Below are 22,725 nucleotides of genomic sequence, written 5' to 3' on the forward strand. Positions count from 1 at the left end.
AAAACCGATTGAATAGCGAATAAATCATAAACAATTATTAACAGAATAACTACTCCATACTCATAAAACTTTGCAATACATTACAGAGAAACCAAACACGAAATACTCAAAAAAAAAAAAAAAAACAACTACTTAATTTAACTCCTATTTTGTGATCTTAAATATTATTCTTGATTCTTCAACTTTTCAACCCGTTGATTCAATAGTTCCACGCGAGTAACCAACCTAGTCACCGAATAAAGCAGCCAGTAAAACATCAACGCTGACGCGATCAACAGCGCGTTACGCTGGCTCTTCACCATCGATTTCTGATGCCTCATCAGCTCCGTGGGAGTACAAGACTCGGCCGATTTACACTTCGGCCGAGTCTCGTACTTCCAATAAATATCCAACAACAAAAACAAACAAAACGGAACTACAGAAAGAAATGGTTTTAGGAGATTTCGAGTTACGGATAGTAAACCTGAACGTAACGGATATGTACCCGGAAGAGTCAAAAGTAGTACCATAACTGCTTCTGCTGCTGCAGCATAGCCTAGAATTACCCATTCTAATGCCATTAGCTATGTTTCTTTGTTTTTTTTCTGCGAGTATAATTTGAATCTTTTTTTTTTTTTGGAGGTTTAAATGGAAAATAGTTGAGGATTTGATTGATGACGTGGCAACAGAATAAAGTGAAACGTGGAGTAGATACGCACACGTTCTGTGTAGAGATGGCAGGTTTTGGTAAAGTTCTGTTATGTATATTATTTGTTGCCATGTTCTTTCACTTTGTGCTGGTAAAATTTAACAAATAGATATTCATATTTTGTTTAGATTTTACATGATATCTTATGTTATGTTTTACTTATATTAGATCATAAAAAATGAATGCGTGTTAAATATGCGCTATTTGTATACGCCTTGAAATTGAAGAGCATACGTCAATAGAGATTAAATTAAAGGCAACTTTCACATATAACAAATAAAAAATTTATATTTGTATGCTATAGAAAAGTTTACATAATTGCGCTCTAATCAAACATAGAAACCGTATAATTCGCTATACATATACAGTTGAAGCAAAGTATAAAACAAGAAAGAGAAAGACACTTGGGCAGAAAACTGTATAAAAACGAAGTGCATAAAATGAATTATATTATTATAAGTGTATAAGAACGATTATATACCATTTGAATTTATATAAAATGAGAAAGAGAAAAAGACAAAAGAGACTTGACAAGGAATATACAATTGAATCTAATTGTATAAAATGAGAAAGAGAAAATTAGATACAATTTGAAAATTGTATAAAACGAGAAAGAGAGAAAGGTAAAAGAAACTTGGCAGAGAAGTATTTTTAGTGTATAATTATAAGTGTATAGAACGAAAATATATGTACTTGCATGTGTATATACATTTTTTTCACGCTTTATATAAACAAAAACGCAATTTATACATTTCGCTTCTGTTTGTATAAGAGAAAGGCGAGGGTGGCAAACGAGATCTAGGAGAGTGGCGAGCGAGATATTTGGGAGAGAGGCGCCTGACAATTTTTTGCAAACGTTTGCTATGGACCACAATTAAATCAAACCCTAGTTACTCTATTTATTTTAGGTTATTAATTTGCTATTATATACAATTTTTCCTAAATTAAAGGACCTAAATGCGTTAGGCATATAGCTGATAAATCCAACTTATAATAATTCTATAACAGTTTATCACATTCATAAATTAATAAGTCAAAACTAATAAATCTCAAAATTAAACCGAATCAAATGATACTTGACCCTAAAACAAACTTCATATTCACCTAAATAGTTAACATTCTGAATCTTTTGAGTTATGCGCCTAATATATAATTATGTAGCTTTTAGATTAACTTACTGATACAAACTTCATGCACACCCAAAAAAAAAAAATATAAAGGTTTAATACATAATCGTGATTAATAATTTAATCTTATTGAAACTAGGCATTATTAATCATTTTTTATAAAGATAGAAATATCTTACTTAAATTTTATAAAGATCAGGTGTGAGACGAGGCGTTATTATTACTTCTACAGGATTTACCTTACGCATGGTCATACCAGGTCCCTCTTTCATATCCAAAGGCTCATCCAATCGAGTTTTATAATCGAAACCTTGGATCAAATGACCTATCGTTAGGTACTCCACTTGCAACGCACAGGTCGTTCCGGGACAAGATCGTCTTCCAGAACCAAATGGAATGAACTCGTAATCTTGACCACGAAAATCAATATCAAACTCTGGAATTTTTATTAGAAGAATTAAAACTTTACTATGCGAGTTTTCAAATTGCAAATCAAACGCGGCGAATAGAGTGAATGATTTAAAAGGAGAAATGAACTTACAAAAACTGTTGCTTTGATAACGGTATCACGAGAATAACCTTCATGGAGATGTTCACTGCTCATCTTCGATAGCATCACATCAATGAAATCTGTTTCGTTACCACTGCCATTGAACTCCATTAACGACGTATCTCTCCTCTTCGCATGTTCGTTTAACCATTTTTGAAAAATCGAATCGATATCGTTAAACGTCTTCTTCATCAACTTTACATGACCTTGAAAATCTATCCATTTGAATAACGGAATGGGAAACGCATCCCACAACACAAATTCCATTGACAGAACTAGAAATTTCCTAAAAGCTTCCTTAAATCCCACAACTTTACTTCAATTTTTAAAATAATATTTATTTTGAGGTAAAAAAATTTTATCAACAATATTTGGTTTTTAAAGAAAGTATAGCTCTTAAAACTATAAATGATGATATTATAATTATTTATTCATAAAGTTCTATATTTTTCAAATATTTTTTTTCCAACTCTAATAATATAAATATTAAAAGTTGTTTAAATAATGAATCTTTATTAATATCAACTTTAAATGATCACCGATGAATTCAGCCTAAAAATATATCTACTACTCATAATGATGTTCATGCAAAAAAAAATCATAAGATCAACTTAAAGTTATTTATTAGTAGAAAATAAATACAATCAAAGTAGTACATTATTTGAAATATAGAGGTAGAAATATTAAGATTATTCGTCGATAATCAATTTCAATAAATATTGAAATATCTAACTTAATTTTTCATAAAGCTCGGTCGCAAGGCGAGGTGTTATTATCACTTCCACCGGATTCACCTTCGGCATAGTCATGCCGATTCCTTCTTGTAAATCCAAAGGCTCATTCGATGGAGTTTGATAATTGAAACCTTGGATCAAATGTCCTATTGTTAGGTGTTCCATTTGTAGCGCGTAGCTTATTCCAGGACAAGATCGTCTTCCAGATCCAAATGGAATGAATTCATAATCTTGACCACGAAAATTAATGTCTGTACTGAGAAATCTATCTGGATTGAACTGTTCAGGATTTGGCCATACTTTAGGATCTAGTTGTAGTTTCATGACGTTCGCGTATAGCCTAGTGCCTTTAGGTATGCGGTACCCGCTAACAACACATTCCTCTGTGTTTTCATGTGGTACTAACAAAGGGCTCGGTGGATATAAACGTAACGTCTCTTTAACGATGGCTTGAAGGTACACTAAATTCTTGATATCATTGTCGTCTATCCATCTAGCCTTGCCAACTTTTGTGTCGATCTCTTCTTGAGCTTTCTTCAAGACGTGTTGATTGTTAATCAACAATGTCATTCCCCAGTTTATGTGATGAGGAACAGTGTCTGCTGCATCCATGACCATACTCTGAAAAAAAATTACAAGTTAAAGTTTTTAAGCTAAGAGTTTTTATTCGAGTCTCTTTTAGTATAATCAGGGATGGCTTGACAGTGTTAAAAAAAAAAGACATGCGTCGTAATAATAGGTTATAAGTTGGAAATATGACTAAAGTTTAAGAGGTCTCATTTCTAGTAATAATAGGTTATAAGTTATTATTTTTTAACAAATATAGAATACTATTGGTAGAAAAAATAAACTTTTTATGAAAAATATAGAAATTATTAGAAGAAATTTGAGTACTATAACTCATGAAAAATAATTTAAAATAAAAATGGTTGTATTATCAATTGAAAACTAGAAAAAATCAATTATGTAAAAGTTATTAACAATTCAAATTTAAGGCCCTGTTTAATTTTTGTTTCAGACCATTAATATGTTTGTCGCTCCTGATTATAATCGAAGGGATCGTTTATTTTGATCTCGAAATTTCAAATGAAACATTTTATTTTATTTTGTATAACTTACTTTAAGCTGAACAAACAAAGTAAAGAAATAAACGTTACTATCAACACATTATATAGATTAATAAAGGGGTAGAAAATTATTGATAAAATAAGTCCAGGGTAATATGACCTTAGTATATTATAAGTGTGTCTCTGAAATTTCAATGATAAGTTGAAAAGGTACTTGTGCATTATCCCTATTACAAAATAATCCAAAATGTGAATGATTCGTACATTATTATCAAGTCAAATAACGTGACATAAATGAAAATATAGAGGATAAAACTTACAAAAATTGTTGCTTTAATAGCGTTATCACGAGAATGACCCTGATGGAGACGTTCGTCGCTCATTTTTGAAAGCATTACGTCAATGAAATCTCTTTCATATTTTTCATCTTCATTAACCTCCGTATTCCTCTTCACATGCTCGTCTAACCATCTCTGAGAAATCGAATCGATATCCTTAAACGTCTCCTTCATCAACTTCACATGACCTTGAAAATCTATCCATTTAAATAACCGAATCGGAAATGCATCCCACAACACAAATTCCATTGACAGAACCAGAAATTTCTTAAAAGTTTCTCTAAATCTCTCCACTTCTTCATCTCCATCGCCTCCAGATTCATAATTTTTCCCTGCTATCATTTTCACAATTAGCCCAAAATTCATCTTCTCCAACCAATCGGTTAAGTTTATCACTGATTTCACTTCACTATTTTGAATTCGAGAATTGAGATTTTTGATTTCGTTTCGAATTTTCTCGATCTTCACATGTTTCAATTTCTCCAGACGAGAGTTGGATAAAACTTCCTGAATTATTAATTTTCTTATGTTTCGCCAGTAAGATCCGTAATTAGCTAGAAAAAGTATAGCGTTATTGTACCCAATGTATTCGCCGTAGAGACAAGCTGGACGATTCGCGAATACGGCGTCGTTTTTGGTGTAACATTCTTTTACGGCGTCGTAACTGCTGATTACTAACATCCGGTGAAGTCCGAGACGGAAAGTGAAAACAGGACCGTATTTATCGGCTAAATCGGAGAGTTTTCGAGCTAACGGACGATTGTCGCCGTCGTTGAAGTAGAAAAGATGACCAATTACCGGCCATCCTCCGGCAATTTCCGGTGGTAATGGTAGTTTTGACGATTTTTTTGTCGATAGGATGAAGTAGAAGAGGAATGCGAGTGTTAACAGTGCGACAATGGCGGCTTCCATGGGAGAAAGAAGAAGAAGAAGAAGATCAAATTTCATGTTTAGAAAGTTATTATGAGTATTGACGTACAATTATGATGCATGGAACTTGTTTTTATAGTGTCAACCTTCGATTCTTCAGTTCGATTTAATTAAATTTTGATTCAATTTTTAGAAAAGTTGCATCATATTTCAAATCAAATTAAATCGCTTCGTTTTGGTTTTTTCTACTTCGGTTCAATTTAATTCAATGTAGTTAAATCAATTTTTCGGTGTAAATAAAAATAAAGAAAGAATATGATAAAGTAACAATTGTTGTTCACTTCACACTCCGAACCGAAGAATCGAAGTTTCGAAAAAAAAAGAATCGATATCGAACTGAAATACCAAAGAATATAATATTTTTTGATTCGCTTCGATTTTCAGTATTTATGTTCACCTTACTTGTCACACCAATAATGTCAGTACTCTTTCATTTTTAATTAGATATTTTGATTTTCTTCTTTGGGATATTGAATAGCATAATACTTTTTTATGCAAATTTGAAATTGTATGAAGATTAATTTGATTAATTTTAAAAGTTAAATTACAGAAGAATCATTCAATAATTTAGATATCTAACCGCTATATGAAAAATATGATAAATTGTTTTTTTTCTCATATTGATGATATTGAAAAAAGTTGATTTTAAAATATTAATTAAAATTTATGTAGTTTTATTATGATAAAACGAAATATGACAAGTAAAGAAAACGAAGAGAATATCGAATATCGATTGAGCACTACATTTATGTCTTTAATATAGTGTTTTTTTAAGCTAGTTACTTTAAACTATTTTATCTTTTTAGAAGTTCAAAACCAAATAAATGTATATATTTTTTCCATTTCATTTTTAGTTATTCCCTTTCCAAAATATAAGTACTACTTAATAATTATATTGAAATGACAGATCGCAATATCAATGTAATAACTGTATTTAAAATGTTAATAATACCGTGCATATAATTTATTAATTAAAGTTATAAATGTTATTTTAGATTTATTCGCGTTTTTCATTTTGATATTTAAAGTTTTGAACTTTTGGCTGTTTCTATTTAAATATTGAATAGTAATATGATTGATATTTTAGAAAGGAGTGATTGATATTTTACGCTCAACGTTAATCATTAAATCATTTTCATAAAATATACGCATATATACTTAAATTTTAAGTATTTATGCATGAAATTATGATATCAACATTTTTAAAATATTTTTTTTTCTCTAGTAATATGAAATATTAAAAGTAGTTTAAATAGGATTCTAGAACTATTCACATTTTTCATTTTGATTATTGAAGTTTTGATATGGCTATTAACTTATTTTAGAGTAAGTGGTTGATGTTTTACTCCTAATATCAATCACTTATTTCTTAAATTATCTTTCATAAATATATGCATATAATAAAATTTTTAAATATTTATGCATGAAGCTCTAATATCTACATTTTCCAAATATTTTTTTCTTCTTCTAATATTATGAAATATTGAGAGTAATTTTTATCCAACAAATCTTCATCATTTATAATATGCATATTTTTTTTTTATAATATCACATGTTTGTCAATAATTTGAAGGGATGGAGGCTTAAATTGATAATATTGAAAGGACATATCCCACTGTCAATATATTGACTATATTCAAAATGTTAATAATAGTGTCCATAGAAATAATTAACTAAAGTTATAAATAGTATCCATAGATTTATTCATAATTTTCATTTCGATATTTGAAGTTTTGTTTTTTGGGTTACTTTTTATTTAAATATTGAACGATAATATAGCAGATAAACACTTATTTCTTAAATTATTTTTCGTAAAATATATGCCTGTATTCAAGTATTTTCTGCATGCAATTATGATATCAACACTTAAATTTATTTTTTTCTAGTAATATGAAATATTGAGATAGTTTATACAACTATTCTTCATCATTTATAACGTTCTATTATTTTGGATAATATCACATGTAGCTCGTCAATAATTTGAAGGTGTGGGACTTAAATTGATCATATTGTAAAAAGAAATATCGCACTATTAATATATTGATTATATTCAAAATGTTAATAATACTATCATATAAATTATTTGACTAATGTTATAAATAGTACTCTAGATTTATTCACATTTTTCATTTTGATATTTGAAGTTTATTTTAGTAATAAGTGATTGATATTTACTCCTATAATCAATTACTTATTCCTTAATTCGGTTTTCATAAGGTATATGTGGTGTGTATAATTAAATTTGAAGTACTTATGCATGAAATTATGATATCAAACATTTTTCAAATATTTCGTTTTCTCTAGTATTATGAAATATTGAGAGTAGTTTTTATATAAAATAATCTTCATCATTTATGATGTTTAATTTTTTCACCACAATATGACATGTTGCTTGTATTAAATTGATTAGACATAATACATATATTGGACCCTTAATTTGGTATTAAATTTTAACTTTGACATTCAACTTTCATAATGAACAAACAGATACTTTAACTATCCAACTTTTAAATAAATAAACACATGAGTCCTACATGACACAATACACGTAAAACACCACGTATGATAAAAAATGACATGTTGGATGACATGTAGGACATGTGTGTCTGTTTGTTCAGTTTTATATAAGTTTAAGTGTCTACTTGTGCACATCTAAAGTTGAAGAGCATGAATGTGATTTAAAGTCAAGTTAAAAGACATATTTATGTATTATGCCAATTGATTATATTGAAAGAACATATCACACTATCAATATATTGACTATATTCAAAATGTTAATAATATTGTCCATATAAATTATTAACTAAAGTAATAAAAGTTGTCCTACATTTATTCGCATTTTTTCCTTTTTGATATTTGAAGTTTTGTTTTTGGAGTTATGTTTACTCAAATATTGAATGGTAAAATAATAACTCATTTTAGGAATAAGTGACTGATGTATTACGCCTAACATCAATTACTTATTTCTTTAATTATTTTCGTAAGATATATTTATATATAATTAAATTTCAAGTATTTTAGGTATGCAATTATGATATTAACATTTTTTATATTGAGTGTAGTTTATACAACAAATCTATATCATTTATAGTGTTCAATTTTAATATTTTTTTTGGATAATATTATATGTAGATTAATTTGAAGTGTGGAGACTTAAATTGATCATATTGAAAGGAAATATCGCACTATCAATATATTGACTATACTCAAAATGTTAATAATGTTACTCATCATATAAATTGTTGACTAAATATATAAACGATATTCTAGATTTATTCACATTTTTTATTTAGATATTTGAAATTTTGAACTATGGGTTGCTTTTATTCAAACATCGAATAGTAATATAACAGATAACTTATTTTAAAAATAAGTGATTAATGTTTTACATCTAACATAAATCACTTATTTCTCAAATCATTTTTCATAAGATATATGTGTGTATAATTAAATTTCAAGTATTTATGCATGAAGTTCTGATATCAACATTTTCCAAATATCTTTTTTTTTTCCCTCCAGTAATATGAAATATTGAGAGTAATTTAACTATACAACAAATCTTCATCACTTGTGACTTTTTTTTTTTTTTAAAAAATATTCTATGTAGTTTGTCAATAATTTTAAGGTGTAAAGGACATATATATCATATTATCAATATATTGACTATAGTTTAGACAAGAAAAACACTGTCACAGACAAGTTTAATTTATTAGTTACTTTCTGAGTTTCAATTTTCCCTGCTTCGGGTCGCGTCAGCCGAGACTACGACGTTCAGTTTATTTTGTTGAAATACCAATTGAAATAGGTAGATACTAATTGGACTCAACTAATACCACAAGAGACAACTTACACGAAAGGAGGGAAGAAACGAAACAACTTCTAGAATGCTTCGTAACTTTCTGAAGATTAGATGTGGACGTCAATACACCCATCGTTAGGAGTCTACTTAGCCCACTGAAAACTAAGTAGATGTAAAAAAGGCCCAATATTAGAAAAACTAGAAAGCCCAAAAATATGGCCCATTTAACTTCACTTTACACGAGGGTTGTTCATGAATCCTTTTGAATTGATTTTTAATTAAAATCAAATGTAATTCATATTTATTGATTTAATTGTTGTTGTTTCGTTCGTTATATTCAAATTATAAGAAAAATTCACTTTCTTTTCTTTGTATAAAATTAAATAGATTTAATCCTTTGCTAATTAGTAATTTGTAATCCTTTATTATTCCATTTATTATAGTAATAACTAGTTTTCTTGAATCACTGAGAAAATATTTTGAGATCTACGAAGCCTACTAAAGAAAAATATCATAGAAAAGTTACTAAGTTTATCTGAAAATTTGAACCTTTATTTAGCGCAGTCGTAATCGAAAATCACAATAATTAAATGAAAAATCCACTAACTCAAACTTAAACACTTTACTAAGCACAATGGAAATACTAAAAAATTAAACAAAAGGTAGGATCATTAAAAGATTCGAATAGATCAATTGCATCATCATTCTACCTAATTCCTATAAAATATTCCAAACAGCAGTGATATTGCAATCTGATAACTGATAATTAAGTATCCCCCTAATTTTTAAAATATTATTATTATTGTTATTATTAAATTAAAACATAGATATCCATTTGAGTGTCCTTCCATGTATTTTTTTTATAGTAATAAGATTAGCTTTAGACAGAATATAATGTTGTCCTAAGTCATTTTCAATCGTTATGATTACTATCTTTTCGGAATTTATTATTGAGTCGATTCTATTCATAAGAGATATTCATATTTTTTTTTTCTAATTACAATAATCTCTTTAAATTTATACCGTATGGATACATTAAAGAGTATCTCATTTACATTATAACATAAATCGAATACATTAAAAACTTGCTTGGATACATTAAACACTACCTCAAATACAATATAAAATAAATCGGATACATAATATGTAGCTCGAATACATTAAATATTGGCTCGGATACATTAAATAAATTAGGAGAGAAATAAGGGATTTTAGAGGTTTTTTTAAAAATAGAAGGAATATTAGAAATAAGAAAAACATAAGACGTGCATTTCAGTAATTTTTTATGCATAAATTTAACATTTTAAAGTATATCATAGCAAAACGATAAACATAATTATAGTCATGGATTCAAAATTTGAATTTTATAGATTCTTAAAGTATTGGACTGTGAACTCTTGCCTTGGCTATTTCACAAAGGGAAATGAAATTGTTATTGAATAATAAAGTTAAAAAAATTGAAATAGAAATGCATTTTCTCATGTTCAAATCCTTTGAGATTGAAAATAAAATTGTTGGGAGTGTCACCTCTTACAATGAACCTGTAATATACAAATACAAATTTAATATGACTATATATGAATATCGAGTCCTAAATAAAAGCATGGAATACTATAATTGAATATAAAGTGTTGCTTACATGAAAAGGAGGGTTTAACAAATTGCTTAATTCACAACAAAAAGTGAGCACTTTTATAAAAGAGCCATTGCCACTAGCTACTATTATTGCAAGATGAGGCCAATCACCTTTTAGCTAATCTTTTGAGTCTTTTTTTGTTGCTGAAAATAAAGTGGGAACTAATTTACAAAAGCTAAAGAGCACCAAATTATAAAAAAAAGAAAAAGCAATTTAATTACCCAAGTGAGAAGCAATGGCAAAAAAAGTTATTTACAAGGACCAATTAGATGTGCATGCCTTATTTATTTACCACCTGCAAAATCAAATTAAAGAGGATCAATTATAAAGTTCATTTATCATCATAATAATGGCATGAAGTATATATAAAAGTAGATATTATATGTTGAATACATTTAGAATCGTTCGATAGTTGGTTAGAATTATGCAGGTATTAATAATGTAAGTATCAGTTATGCATATGTGAATGATTCCATTTTTTATTCTACATAAGATAATACACAGATTCCCTGGCAACTTATACAGATATTAATTATGTTGATTCGTAAATTATCAACCAAACATTATGTTCATTTTATACATAAACAACTTATTTTAGTAACTAGCTAGCGAACGTTGTATAACTTGTATAAACTTAATTAAATTATAAAATTCTTCTTTACTAGCTACTAAACAACTTTTTAGTTAAAATTCTGATTTCATTGCCGATGAAATAATAAGATTGTTTCTTTACTAGCTATTATTATTGTTGTTATATTTGACTCATCATACCTTTTAACAAGTGGCAAGAAGTATAAAAGTAGATGAGAATGATCAAGATATACATAAAGATGAGGCTAATAACCTAAAAAGAAGAGAGTATACTGACCTTTCTTTTCACAAAGCTTATTTAGAACAGAAAGGAATACAATGAGGAGTGCCACACCAGCTATGAGCCCAATTGTAATTGCTAGTGTCTTTTCAACATCTTCATCTCCTGCAATGTTGTATATATTCCCAAAAATAGAGATAATTACGAGTCTGAATCATTCGATCATAAATTTACAAAATAAGTCTATTCAAACGTCTAGAAGGTAAGTTAATCACCGTGGTTCGACAATAAAGAATAGAACATCTCTAAGAAAACAAAAGAAAGTTACCACAAACCTATGTACAAAGTGTGTAAGTAAATAATATTTTATACTAAATATACACACAACACATTATACATACTTATACACAACATATACATAAAAAAATATAGCGTTTATTTTGATTACGTTGGTAAACTAATTGATCGAACAATATACATCGATAACTATCCCTATTATGTGTACTTCTGATTGTTGGTTAATTCAAACACTAATTAATTTGTACAAGTACATTTTATCAACTTACCTATTCAATGAGCATTTTGTATCAGCTTCTCCTTCAATTATAGTAATTCATATAATTGAATCTAATTTCATTTTGTTGTACAAACTTCTCCTTCAAGTATATATTAAGAAAGAAATATTGGTGAAATGTTATGTATAACAAATATATGTAGACATAGAAAAAGAATTTTACTAAATTTATATTTTTTTTTCAAGTGTATATATACAATTATGTTAAATCCCCTTGATCAATCCTTCTTCAGTTTATCTATTTATATTTTGATTTTTTTTATGAAATTTTTGATTCCGTCGCTAATATTACACTACCTTGTATATATACCTAATATATTAAGATCAAAATTTGAATCAATGCGTGGTATGAAATTTTTCTCTTTTCAAGTGAAATTTCCCAATAAATTAAAGAGTGACAAATAAGATAAAAGCAAGTGGAATATTTTGAGAACCACAATATTGTGAAGTTGCAAGTGGAAGAGTGACCACATTTTCTTTTGTCATGACTTATTAATTGTAAATTTCTTGGAAGTTCTTTTGTATTTGGAAAATGACAATAAGTCAATGCATGGACTAACAAGTAGAATATTTATGTTAGATAATTATTTACAAATAATATACTAACAACTAACAAGTGTGACATATAATGATTGTTTTTGTTGAGTGATGTCTAACTCTCAAATTATGATTTAAGTGATTATGCAATAAAGTTATGCTTAGTGTACATAAGATTATCTAATTCTATCCGTAATTAAAAGATAGAGGTGAAAGCGTAATAAATGAAAAGATAATTTCAAATTCTAATTTAATTATTTGACTCAAAAGTCAATTCATGAAGTGAACAGTGCTCAAAATCATATAATGAGACTAAGTTACATCGACGTTGAGGAATTAATTTAGAAAATTCTAACAACAACCCTCCCCCCTCCCCCTTCCGACACAAACCCAAGTCTACTAATTAAAGCGTGAATAACATAATATAAAATTCAGTTCGAGTAAATTAAAAATTGAAATGGATTGAACTACTCTGATATCATGATTAGAAATTGATCTTGAGCTAATTTACCTCAAATATTAATCCATAAACTGAGAATGGTCTAATATCATGTAAAAGACAAATTAATCTTGCTTGGTCTTTCTTTTCTATTTTCTTCCAATAATTCGACCTATCCCCAAAAATTATCGGTTGATTCACCAAAATTTATTCAAATATAGATATTTTGTTTGATTTTCTGAATATATTGGAGGTTATCATTAAGAAGGAATAAATCAACCCTAAACCATAAGAAAGAAAATAAGCTCTTCCAATTATTGATAAAAAAGGAAGAAGGAAAGAAATAGCAACACATAACTTTTTCTTTTTCACTTTTATAAAATTTGAAAGAAAATAATAATAATAATAATAATAATAATAATAATAATAAAGCAAAAAAGGACATAAAGAAATAGACTTTCTTCATCCTAACCTCTATGCTTACTCATAGCCAACCTAAGAGAACCCTCCCTTAATAGTAACTTAACCTACCTTTTATTTAATTAAGGGTTTAATTATAATTAGAGTTGTATTAAATCACCTTACACCTATATGCTAATTACCCATCTCAAGAAGAAAAATAAAATAAATAGTATATCCCTATCATATATTACTATACTTGTACAAAAAAAGAAAATAAATTTCTTAATTACAAATAAAAAGTTATATATTTTATATAGTAAGAATAAATGAGTTTTAAACAAATTATACGACAACCCATACGAATATTTATGATCTATTTTAAATAATAAGTTTAAAAAATTTATATTTTTTTACTTTTAAACGTTATATATTACTATCCAAAATTCAAACACCATCACATAAATGCAAGTCGAGTATTACTTCCTAGTCCGGTTTTCCCGTCCAATACTCAACCAATCAATTATCGCCGCTATGTCAATAAAATTTTGTCAAATCTAAATATCAAACCTTAATTCAATTACCGACAGTAATAATCTAGTGTGATTTCACATGTGGAATCAGGTAGAATATACGAAATCTATTTCCTATATGTATAAAGTAAGAAAGTGATTTCTGATAAACTCTCAACACATAATAGACTTAAAAGCAACCTTACAAATTTCTCGTGACCATGCATGAAAAGTGAAAACGTTGTGTAACTTAAATTTACCGTAGAAAAGTTTGTGAAAAATAACCACTTTAGTTATCTTATCACATTTTTACTAACAAAAGCCAAATAAACATAAAGATGTAACTCATGCACCACCAATTATTATGGCGGAGCCGCTTACCGCTTTTAGACGTGAATCCACGCTCCGAGAACCGCGCGTAGCATTTTGATAGAAACATATCTCCCCAAGGTGAGGACCCACACTCGCTTTTCAACCGTCTGATCGCCTCCGATAAACAATCATCACACTCACTCATACTCAAATCTTGCGTACACTGCGCTACACCGTGTATTTTCCCTGACCCGGCAACCCGAAAATATTGACCCACAGATGATAAATACGTCAAAACGCCGTCGTTTCGGGTCATCATATCCGAATCATCCATAATGGATGGTCCACATTTATGCATGACAATTGCTTTGTCTTCAATCCCAAGAAATGAAACATTATCGTACTTTATAAAACATCCATCCAGCTGTAACGTTCCGCCACACGACACGGGGCAGAGCGTTCCAAGCTGAGTCAGTGCCGCGGCGACACAGTTATGACATTCAGCACTGCTTAAGTCGCCGCGGCACTGAAAAAGACCGTACGCCACGTCGTACTGAGTCGAACCGGGCATGGATATCTTGAAATTGTTGAAATTTGACATTGACGCTGAGTTGACTAAGGAGCTGAGTAGCGAGTTGACGTTCGACTCGTAAACCGTGCCCGGATTATATTTTTGTTGCGTACATCCACCGTAAACGAAAGATTGTATCGACGAAGCGTTTGATTGGTGAACGAAGAATATAATTATCAAAACAAGAAGAACATGATGAAGAGAATTTTTTTTAATACAAAGTTTCATTTTTTTATTTTTTTTTTGTTCTTTGAGGTAAAATGGGGAATAATGTTCAATATATTTTTTTGTATGGAAATTTTGTGGGGTGGGGGGTAGGGTTGTTTGGTGGAGATTTACGTGAGAAAATGGTGAACTCAAGAAGTATTATTTATGTATGGGATATGGACCATGGATCTATATGACTAGTATAATTAGAGTATGAAAAAACAAGAGAGAGAAAAGAAAGTGGTGGGGGATAAGTTTACTACTAGTTTAAAATTAGATGTCCTTTGAGATTTTTTTTTTTATATATATATTTTTTACTATATAGAATTATTAGTTAAATCTTTCTTTATTTCGAACTTTTAATAATGACAGAGTCAGGAATGACTATATATAAAGCACGAATGAGTGATCATAAGTTTTTGTTAAGTAGAGATTTTGATTTTAATTTAGTGCTATTTTTCTTTTCTTTTTTCTTTTTTAACATGAGATTGATAAGAATATCATAACAAAGGTGGATGTAGATTATTCTTACTGAATTTAGAGTATTTTGCGTGCATAACGTAGATTTATAAAACTTACAAATAAATAATAGATATAAATCTATATTTTTAAAAATATAATAAATTAAATATTAAAATTTTTTAACGATTGAATTCGTAGAATTTATAATTGTGAACCATCTTCTAAACCCAAGAGATGTGTAAATGTAAAGTACATTTGACGTAAGTGTAGAATTAACAACCTTATCAACTCACTCAAATAGATATAAATAAGCTTTTCTATATATGAATTTTGAAATTTTTTAAAATAAGATAGTTATTTACTAGAATAAGAGTATGAAGGAAAAAAAAAAAACAAAGGGGAAGTCTTTGTGTATTGTGGATTTGAGGGGCTGTTATAGATGTGGATTTGTATAAATTTATTTGGCATTTTAAGATTTAGATAAGTATATTCTTTATCATATTTCATTTAAAAATATATATATTGTTAATTATTATTATCTATAGTACGTATTTTTATCTAGTTTTTAAATATTCAAATTTCATTTTTAATTTAAAACTTGAATATTTCATGGTCAAATTTACTTAAATTTAAATTATTCAACTTTTAAAATTTACACTTATATCATATAAATTGATACAGATCGAATATCATAATAATAAAATATGAGTGTTATTTTTTATATAAGTAACATAGAAGTTGTAATATTGTCTTTATACTGTTTGCAAAAGGCATTTTCTCATTTTGGCTGTTAATGCTTTTTCTAGTGGCTTTCCTTTATTTATTGTACGTTGGTGAATCATCTTGTTCCCTGACTTTTTTTAAAAATAAATAAATTATATATATATATATATATGTGTTTATTGTTTAACTTATAATAACATATTATTTACTTCTTTCGATGCTTCGATATTTATATAATAAAATTGTAATTCATTATAAATTTTACATGCTTATCAAATCTAAAATATAAAAATTAAACGTTATTTTTTTTAAAAAAAAAATCTTTCAAATCATTCATTTCATAGTCTGATGGATTTTTTTTGAATAACTGATTAATCAGACGAGAATAAAAATAAATAGTCTTATTCTATGCTAACCTAGCTTTAAGATATTAGAAAGTGTATAATTAATAGATGTAAATACTCCTATTAAATTCGATCTTAAATAAATCGTATAACGCTTTAAAATTATACGTTATATATTTATAGAAATAAATCTTTTAAAAATAAAATAATGCATCGTTTAATTTCAATTAGACTTTAATGGGATACGAAGAGTTAAATAATCCTTCTTCTTTTTCTTTTTTTTTAGGTTTGGGGGGGGGGGAGGAGGGGGGGGGGGACTTTTTGATTTTTAGGTGTTTCAAATAATTATGTTCTCCATTTTATTATATATTTAATGTTAACAATTTATATGAAAAATTACTTGAATACAATAAATAACCTATAATCGTTACTTTTTATTTCTCTATAAGAGATATTCCAAATAATTTGTTTTTTATATTTTTTAAACTAGATATCTTTTTGGAAAAATAGGTAGGTATAGGCTCTAATAGCTTTGGTGCTAAACAATTAGGTGAAGTGTCATTTAACAAAGTTAGGTTTAATTTCCTATTTAAAATTTAGATAAAATCTAAAAATGTTGACTGGGATTAAAACTATTTAAAAGGAGGACATAGGACATACAGGAACCTAACTAATTTAGTTAAACACCTTTTCTATTAATTATCACGTAAAATTGTATATAATAATAAACTATAGCTATTTTCGCCACTCTCCTAGGTGGAATCTCGCTGCTACGCTTGTTTGGTGACAGTCTCTCTCACCTCTCTCACATTTGTGTTTGTATAAAGCGAGAGAAAATTGTATTAATACATATATTTTTGTTCCCCTCTCCCAGATCTCGCTAGCCACTATCCCTAATATCGCTCGCTATCTAGCCTCTCTCGCTTATACAAACAGAAACGAAATGTATAAATTGCATTTTTGTTTGTATAAAGCGAGAGAAAATTGTATATACACATGCAAATACATATATTTTCGTCCTATACATTTATAATTATACAATAAAAATACTCCCCTGTCAGTTTCTTTTGCCTTTATCTCTTTCTCGTTTTATACAATTCAATTCAATTATACATTCTCTGCCTAAGTCTCTTTATCTTTCTCTCTTTCTCATTTTATACAAATTCAAATTGTATATAATCATCCTATACACTTATAATTATGCAATACAAATTTTTCCTGCCGAAGTCTCATTTTCCTTTCTCTCTTTCTCGTTTTATACAAATTCAAATTTTATATAATTTCTCTCTTTCTCGTTTTATGCAATTCATTTTATACAATTCGCTTCAATTGTATATGTATAACGAATTATACATATATATGTTTGCTATGGAGCGCAATTATGTAAATTTTGCTATAACATAGAAATATAAATTTTGTATTTGTTATATGTGAAAGTTGCACTAATTATTATTGGCTCTTGAAAACCATTTTTAAGTATATTTTTAACCGGAATTTAATATTAAAACAAGATATCTATATATATATAAAAAAAAAGCCTTATGTTTCTAGTAGTAAATCTCCTAAATCATTATTGAAAACTATTTTCAATAGAATTTCATTAGAAATTGGCATTAATAAAAATATTTGTAAGAAACCCGTTTTTATAGTAACAAGCTCTTTTGATCTTTATTGAAAATCATTTTTAATAGAACTTTGTCAGAAATTTATATTGATGAAGTTACCATAAAAACACGACTTTTTAGTTATAAAAATCAATTTTATTTTTTGAAGTTATGTTTATGTTCGCCCTCATAATATTAAAAGACAAAAATATTATATAATGGGAGAAAATGCATAATAACTTGATATTAAATGTACAAACTAACAGTAAAAATGACCTAATTCAAGATTCAATATTGAAATTAATTAAAGATGAAGGGAAAAAAAAATTGTAACACACTATCGGTTTGGGAATATTGATTTCTTTTAGATATTATCTTCAAAATAAAGTTACTCCTAAAAGAAAAAGAACTATGATTTTCAGAGGATTTTATTAAAAAAAATTTGTATGTTTAGGTCGTTAACTAATTTTTTAAATTTATTTGGCTTAAATTATATGTTAGCGTTCTTTTGTACTCATTTTGAAAAAATAATATTTAAAAATCATAAAATAATTTAAGACAAATAGAGTACAAATAAGAATTTAATTTTTGCACACCTACAAATAAATTCTAAGAATAAGAGCGTTGACATAACTGAAAAAATTGTTGTCGTCTGATATGGAGATCACATATTTAATAGCCAGTTGTGGTTTATTCTTTTCCGAATCATTCATCGCGATAAATTAATGTATTAGATTGCCCCTTTATTTTGGTTTAGACCGTCAAAAAAATAAATTTCTTTTCACACAAATACACATATCACGCATGAGATAAATATTTTATATCAAAATGCTTGTGCTAAGATACGTACATACAACTAATGTAGTTACTATGAAATGATTGAGATTCTTATATTCTTAATCGCAAGTTTCAGATTCAAGTTTTCAGAATGGAAAAGATCTAGTTGGAAGCATCGCCCCAAAAATAAGCCCTACAATGATGTGTAACTACGAATATGATCTGACTCTAATGTAAATATCGAACCTTAAAAAAAAAAAGAAGAGAAAAATAATAGAGCTTTCATGAAGGACCATAAATTGATTTCAAAGACTAGTAATAAAAGAGGGGCATTGGCTAGGGATCTTAGGAACTATAGGACACATTAAAGACTTAATAATTTAATGGCATGTGTTAATTAATTGAAATCTTTCTTACACTAGCTATATGTTCTATTCATGTAATTTCTACTATTTAAAATTATCACCTTAATTAGTAATAAATATTTATTTTCCAAAATGGCTTATTTGGTCTTAATTCTCCTAATTTGAATGGTCATTATGCACTTAAATTGTTTTAAAAAAAATCTTAAATATTATGATTGAAGAGTATCACATGTAATCTAGTTGAGATTAACATATATTCCCAAATGTTTATCCATTGTACAATAATTAGTTGACACTTAATTTTCACATAAGATAATGATTAGGACATTCAACCAAAAAAATGGTGTTTAATCTATTTCAACTCTTGACTTATATTAGTGAGTTATTTGGTAGCTACATATGATATTTTATAACAAAAAGAAAATATGATTTTGTCAATGTTTTACTCTATATATAGGAGTTTAAATTATATTATATTATCGGTTGAAATTTTTTTTAATACTATTGTATTATCCAAAGCATATCTAGGTAATTTCTCTTAAAATATGAAATTAGAATTCTTTTTTTTTAAAAAAAAAAAAAACTTAAAATATGGGATTAATTCATTAGCAAAGGAAAATAAGCAGTACTTATAATTCCTTTATTCCTATGTCTCAGATTCAATATCAAAAAAATTGAATTATCTTAGATAAAAAGTAGTTTTATCCTAGTTCAAAATAAAACTTTTTTGTTTGAATATAAATTAGTCGAGTGCTAAAATAAGTTTCAAATATTTAAACGGAAATAAAAAAAGTACACAAAAAAAAAACTTCAACTAGCTAGTTTAATCTTCATATTTGACAACAACGTGTTGCTTAGACGATAAACACTCCTCACTTCCAATAATTAAAATTCTAAATTTGAATCACCAAAAAAGCAAAGATAAGAGCTCCTCGAGAGGAGTTAAAAAATAAAAAAATATCGTAATTCATGACTAAACTTTAAACACATATTATATTATTACAGTTTATTCATTTTTACATGAATTTTAACTATATGCATATGAATTCAATTTTGTTGTGAATATAATTAAATAAATTATTTAATTATATTCTCAACACGATCTTCTCGCGCGAGTCTGAATTAGTTAAATAGAGTAGCTAACTAAATAAATTTGTTAATAATTCATCGCTTATTCATAGCTAAATGAATTAATACAATTTTTTTTATTGTTTAGATACAAAATTTGCCTCACGATTTCATAGTTTTCTTGGAGTGATTCATAGTATTATTCCTATAATAACTTTCTTTTCTTTATCTAACATTTTAAGAAATTGTGATCAAATCCCATGAACTTACACTCCCACTAATTAATTTGATTGATTGAGTCCATTTCATCAAATTATATTATTATCATAAGAAAAGGCAGACAATAATTCCCAACTAAGGTTGTCTCTTGTTTAATTTATTTGGAGCAATTGAGGAAAAAGAATAAAGGTACATTCTTTATTCTTTGTTTATGTTGATTGATAAATAATTGCAAAGGTAACGACACATAACCAATTAATTAATTAGTTCATATATCTTATTATCATATAGTAAATACTTTCCATGGTTGCTTCAATTGGTGGAAAAATTAATTTATTACTCTAAAGTAGTATAGAGTCATGATTTTCAATAAGAAATTTTAAAAAACGAAAAATTAAGTATGTAAAGTAACTAAGAAAAGGTTTAATATCCACTATAAATATATAAAAAGTAATTTATCGATATTTAATAATATAATTTTCTGTCCAAATGAGTTTTGATAAATCTCATTGATCCTATTTGGCTTTGCTCCTTACGAGTAGAACAGAATTATGAATTAAGATATGAGATAACTTATGTTATTATTATAGTACAAATGTAAGATAAATAATTTTAAAACTAACTAATATTAGTTAACTAATACATAACTAAAAAATAGCTATATATTCTATTTCGAGATTATTATCTTTTATCTCTCGTATAAAAAGATCGAAAAAGGTACATGAGAGTTTGAATTGATTGATGACCAAATTATGTCCATTGGGATTCACTTTAATTTTTCTATGCATAATATTTGACTTGACTATATATTATATTAACTCCCTTAAAACACGAAACTTGCTCTCTTTTTTTACTTTGTCATTGGGGTTGGGGGTGATTTGTCTATTTCTTTTGAATTTATTTATTTATTACTGATAATGATTTTGAACATTAAAAAAATTGTTATATTCATATTCATATCATAAATAAATGATAATATTTATTTATTATTGATAATGCTAACATTTCTTTATCACTCTAGCAATTCTAGTGTGCTACTTAAGTATATAGATTCAAGAGTGTAATAATTGATTACTCCATCGAAGTAAAAGATTATATTTTTTATTATGTTATTAATTATCTTTTTAAGTGTTTTTATATTTGATATATTTAAAATCACAAAAAAAATAAGTACATATTTTTATTAAAAATCACACCAAAAAAAAGTTTATCACACTTCCAAAAAAGGAACATTTATAACACTTTTAGACAATTTTCACATCAAAAAATGAAGAGAAGTGCAAGTAATATATAAGATTATTGAACAAAACTTTACATGAAAGTTTTGATTTTTATTTTGAGCTAAATATGAAAATACATAACATGAGTTTGGATTATGACATTTACATTTAAATTTGTCAATTTTTCTCATAGGTGTAACATACATATATGGGCTGAGCTAGAGTATCACTAGAAAATAATGGTCTTTATCTATCATGTCTTTTCATTACTTAAATTTTTGAGCTTTGGATATTTGTCTTTTTATTTCATGCACATGGCCACATAGTTTTGTGTTTTTCTCCATATATAGTTTCGTACATTGTCTTTGAATTGGTCTCTAGCCACATAACTTCTTTGAAATTTGTTTCTTACGCGTATATATATATATATATATACGCGCGCGCTTTTTAACTTTGTTTCAATTGAAATGTATGTTACATATTGAATATGCATAAGTAGACGTATACATCCTATACGATGATCTAATTTTTTATTATAAGATTGAGTAATATTTGAATAAATATTAAACTCGAGTCTAACAGAAAGATAATTTGTAAGTTTGTGCAGTTAATCAGAATAGGAACAGCATGAAGAAGAAGAAGAAGAAGAAGAAGAGATGAAGATGCAGACGAAGAAGAATCCAGAACAGAGTTGTATATTAGTATATGAATG

At 27.4% G+C, this 22,725-nt stretch overlaps 3 protein-coding genes across 6 annotated transcripts; all 3 read right to left on the reverse strand.

The window, feature by feature from the left end:
- Window positions 1-614, reverse strand: LOC101267398 (uncharacterized). The gene has a single exon (XM_004236891.5). It carries the CDS (start codon window positions 558-560, stop codon window positions 165-167), a length of 396 nt encoding a protein of 131 aa, XP_004236939.1. The 5' UTR covers window positions 561-614; the 3' UTR covers window positions 1-164.
- A 2,333-nt stretch (window positions 615-2,947) lies between these two features.
- Window positions 2,948-5,688, reverse strand: LOC101267107 (nicotine N-demethylase CYP82E3-like). The gene is made up of 2 exons (XM_004236890.5): window positions 4,487-5,688; window positions 2,948-3,720 (listed from the first exon to the last, which is right to left on the reverse strand). The coding sequence occupies exons 1-2, from the start codon at window positions 5,450-5,452 to the stop codon at window positions 3,094-3,096; spliced, it is 1,593 nt and encodes a 530-aa protein (XP_004236938.1). The 5' UTR covers window positions 5,453-5,688; the 3' UTR covers window positions 2,948-3,093.
- A 5,018-nt stretch (window positions 5,689-10,706) lies between these two features.
- On the reverse strand, window positions 10,707-15,620 carry LOC101266018 (plasmodesmata-located protein 6). 4 transcript variants are annotated; one of them, XR_011220395.1, is made up of 5 exons: window positions 14,523-15,620; window positions 11,738-11,845; window positions 11,091-11,164; window positions 10,873-11,012; window positions 10,707-10,774 (listed from the first exon to the last, which is right to left on the reverse strand). XR_011220395.1 is itself a non-coding variant. In XM_004236886.5 (3 exons), exons 1-3 carry the CDS (start codon window positions 15,250-15,252, stop codon window positions 11,154-11,156), a joined length of 849 nt encoding a protein of 282 aa, XP_004236934.1. In that variant the 5' UTR covers window positions 15,253-15,620; the 3' UTR covers window positions 10,826-11,153. The 4 variants fall into 4 exon arrangements, 1 of the variants encoding a protein (XP_004236934.1); XR_011220396.1 differs by lacking the exon at window positions 10,873-11,012; XR_740921.4 differs by lacking the exon at window positions 10,707-10,774 and having other exon boundaries at window positions 10,826-11,012.
- Between the last annotated feature and the right edge of the window lie 7,105 nt (window positions 15,621-22,725).

Source organism: Solanum lycopersicum, chromosome 4 (genome assembly GCF_036512215.1).
Source record: "Solanum lycopersicum chromosome 4, SLM_r2.1".
Taxonomy (NCBI): domain Eukaryota; kingdom Viridiplantae; phylum Streptophyta; class Magnoliopsida; order Solanales; family Solanaceae; genus Solanum; species Solanum lycopersicum.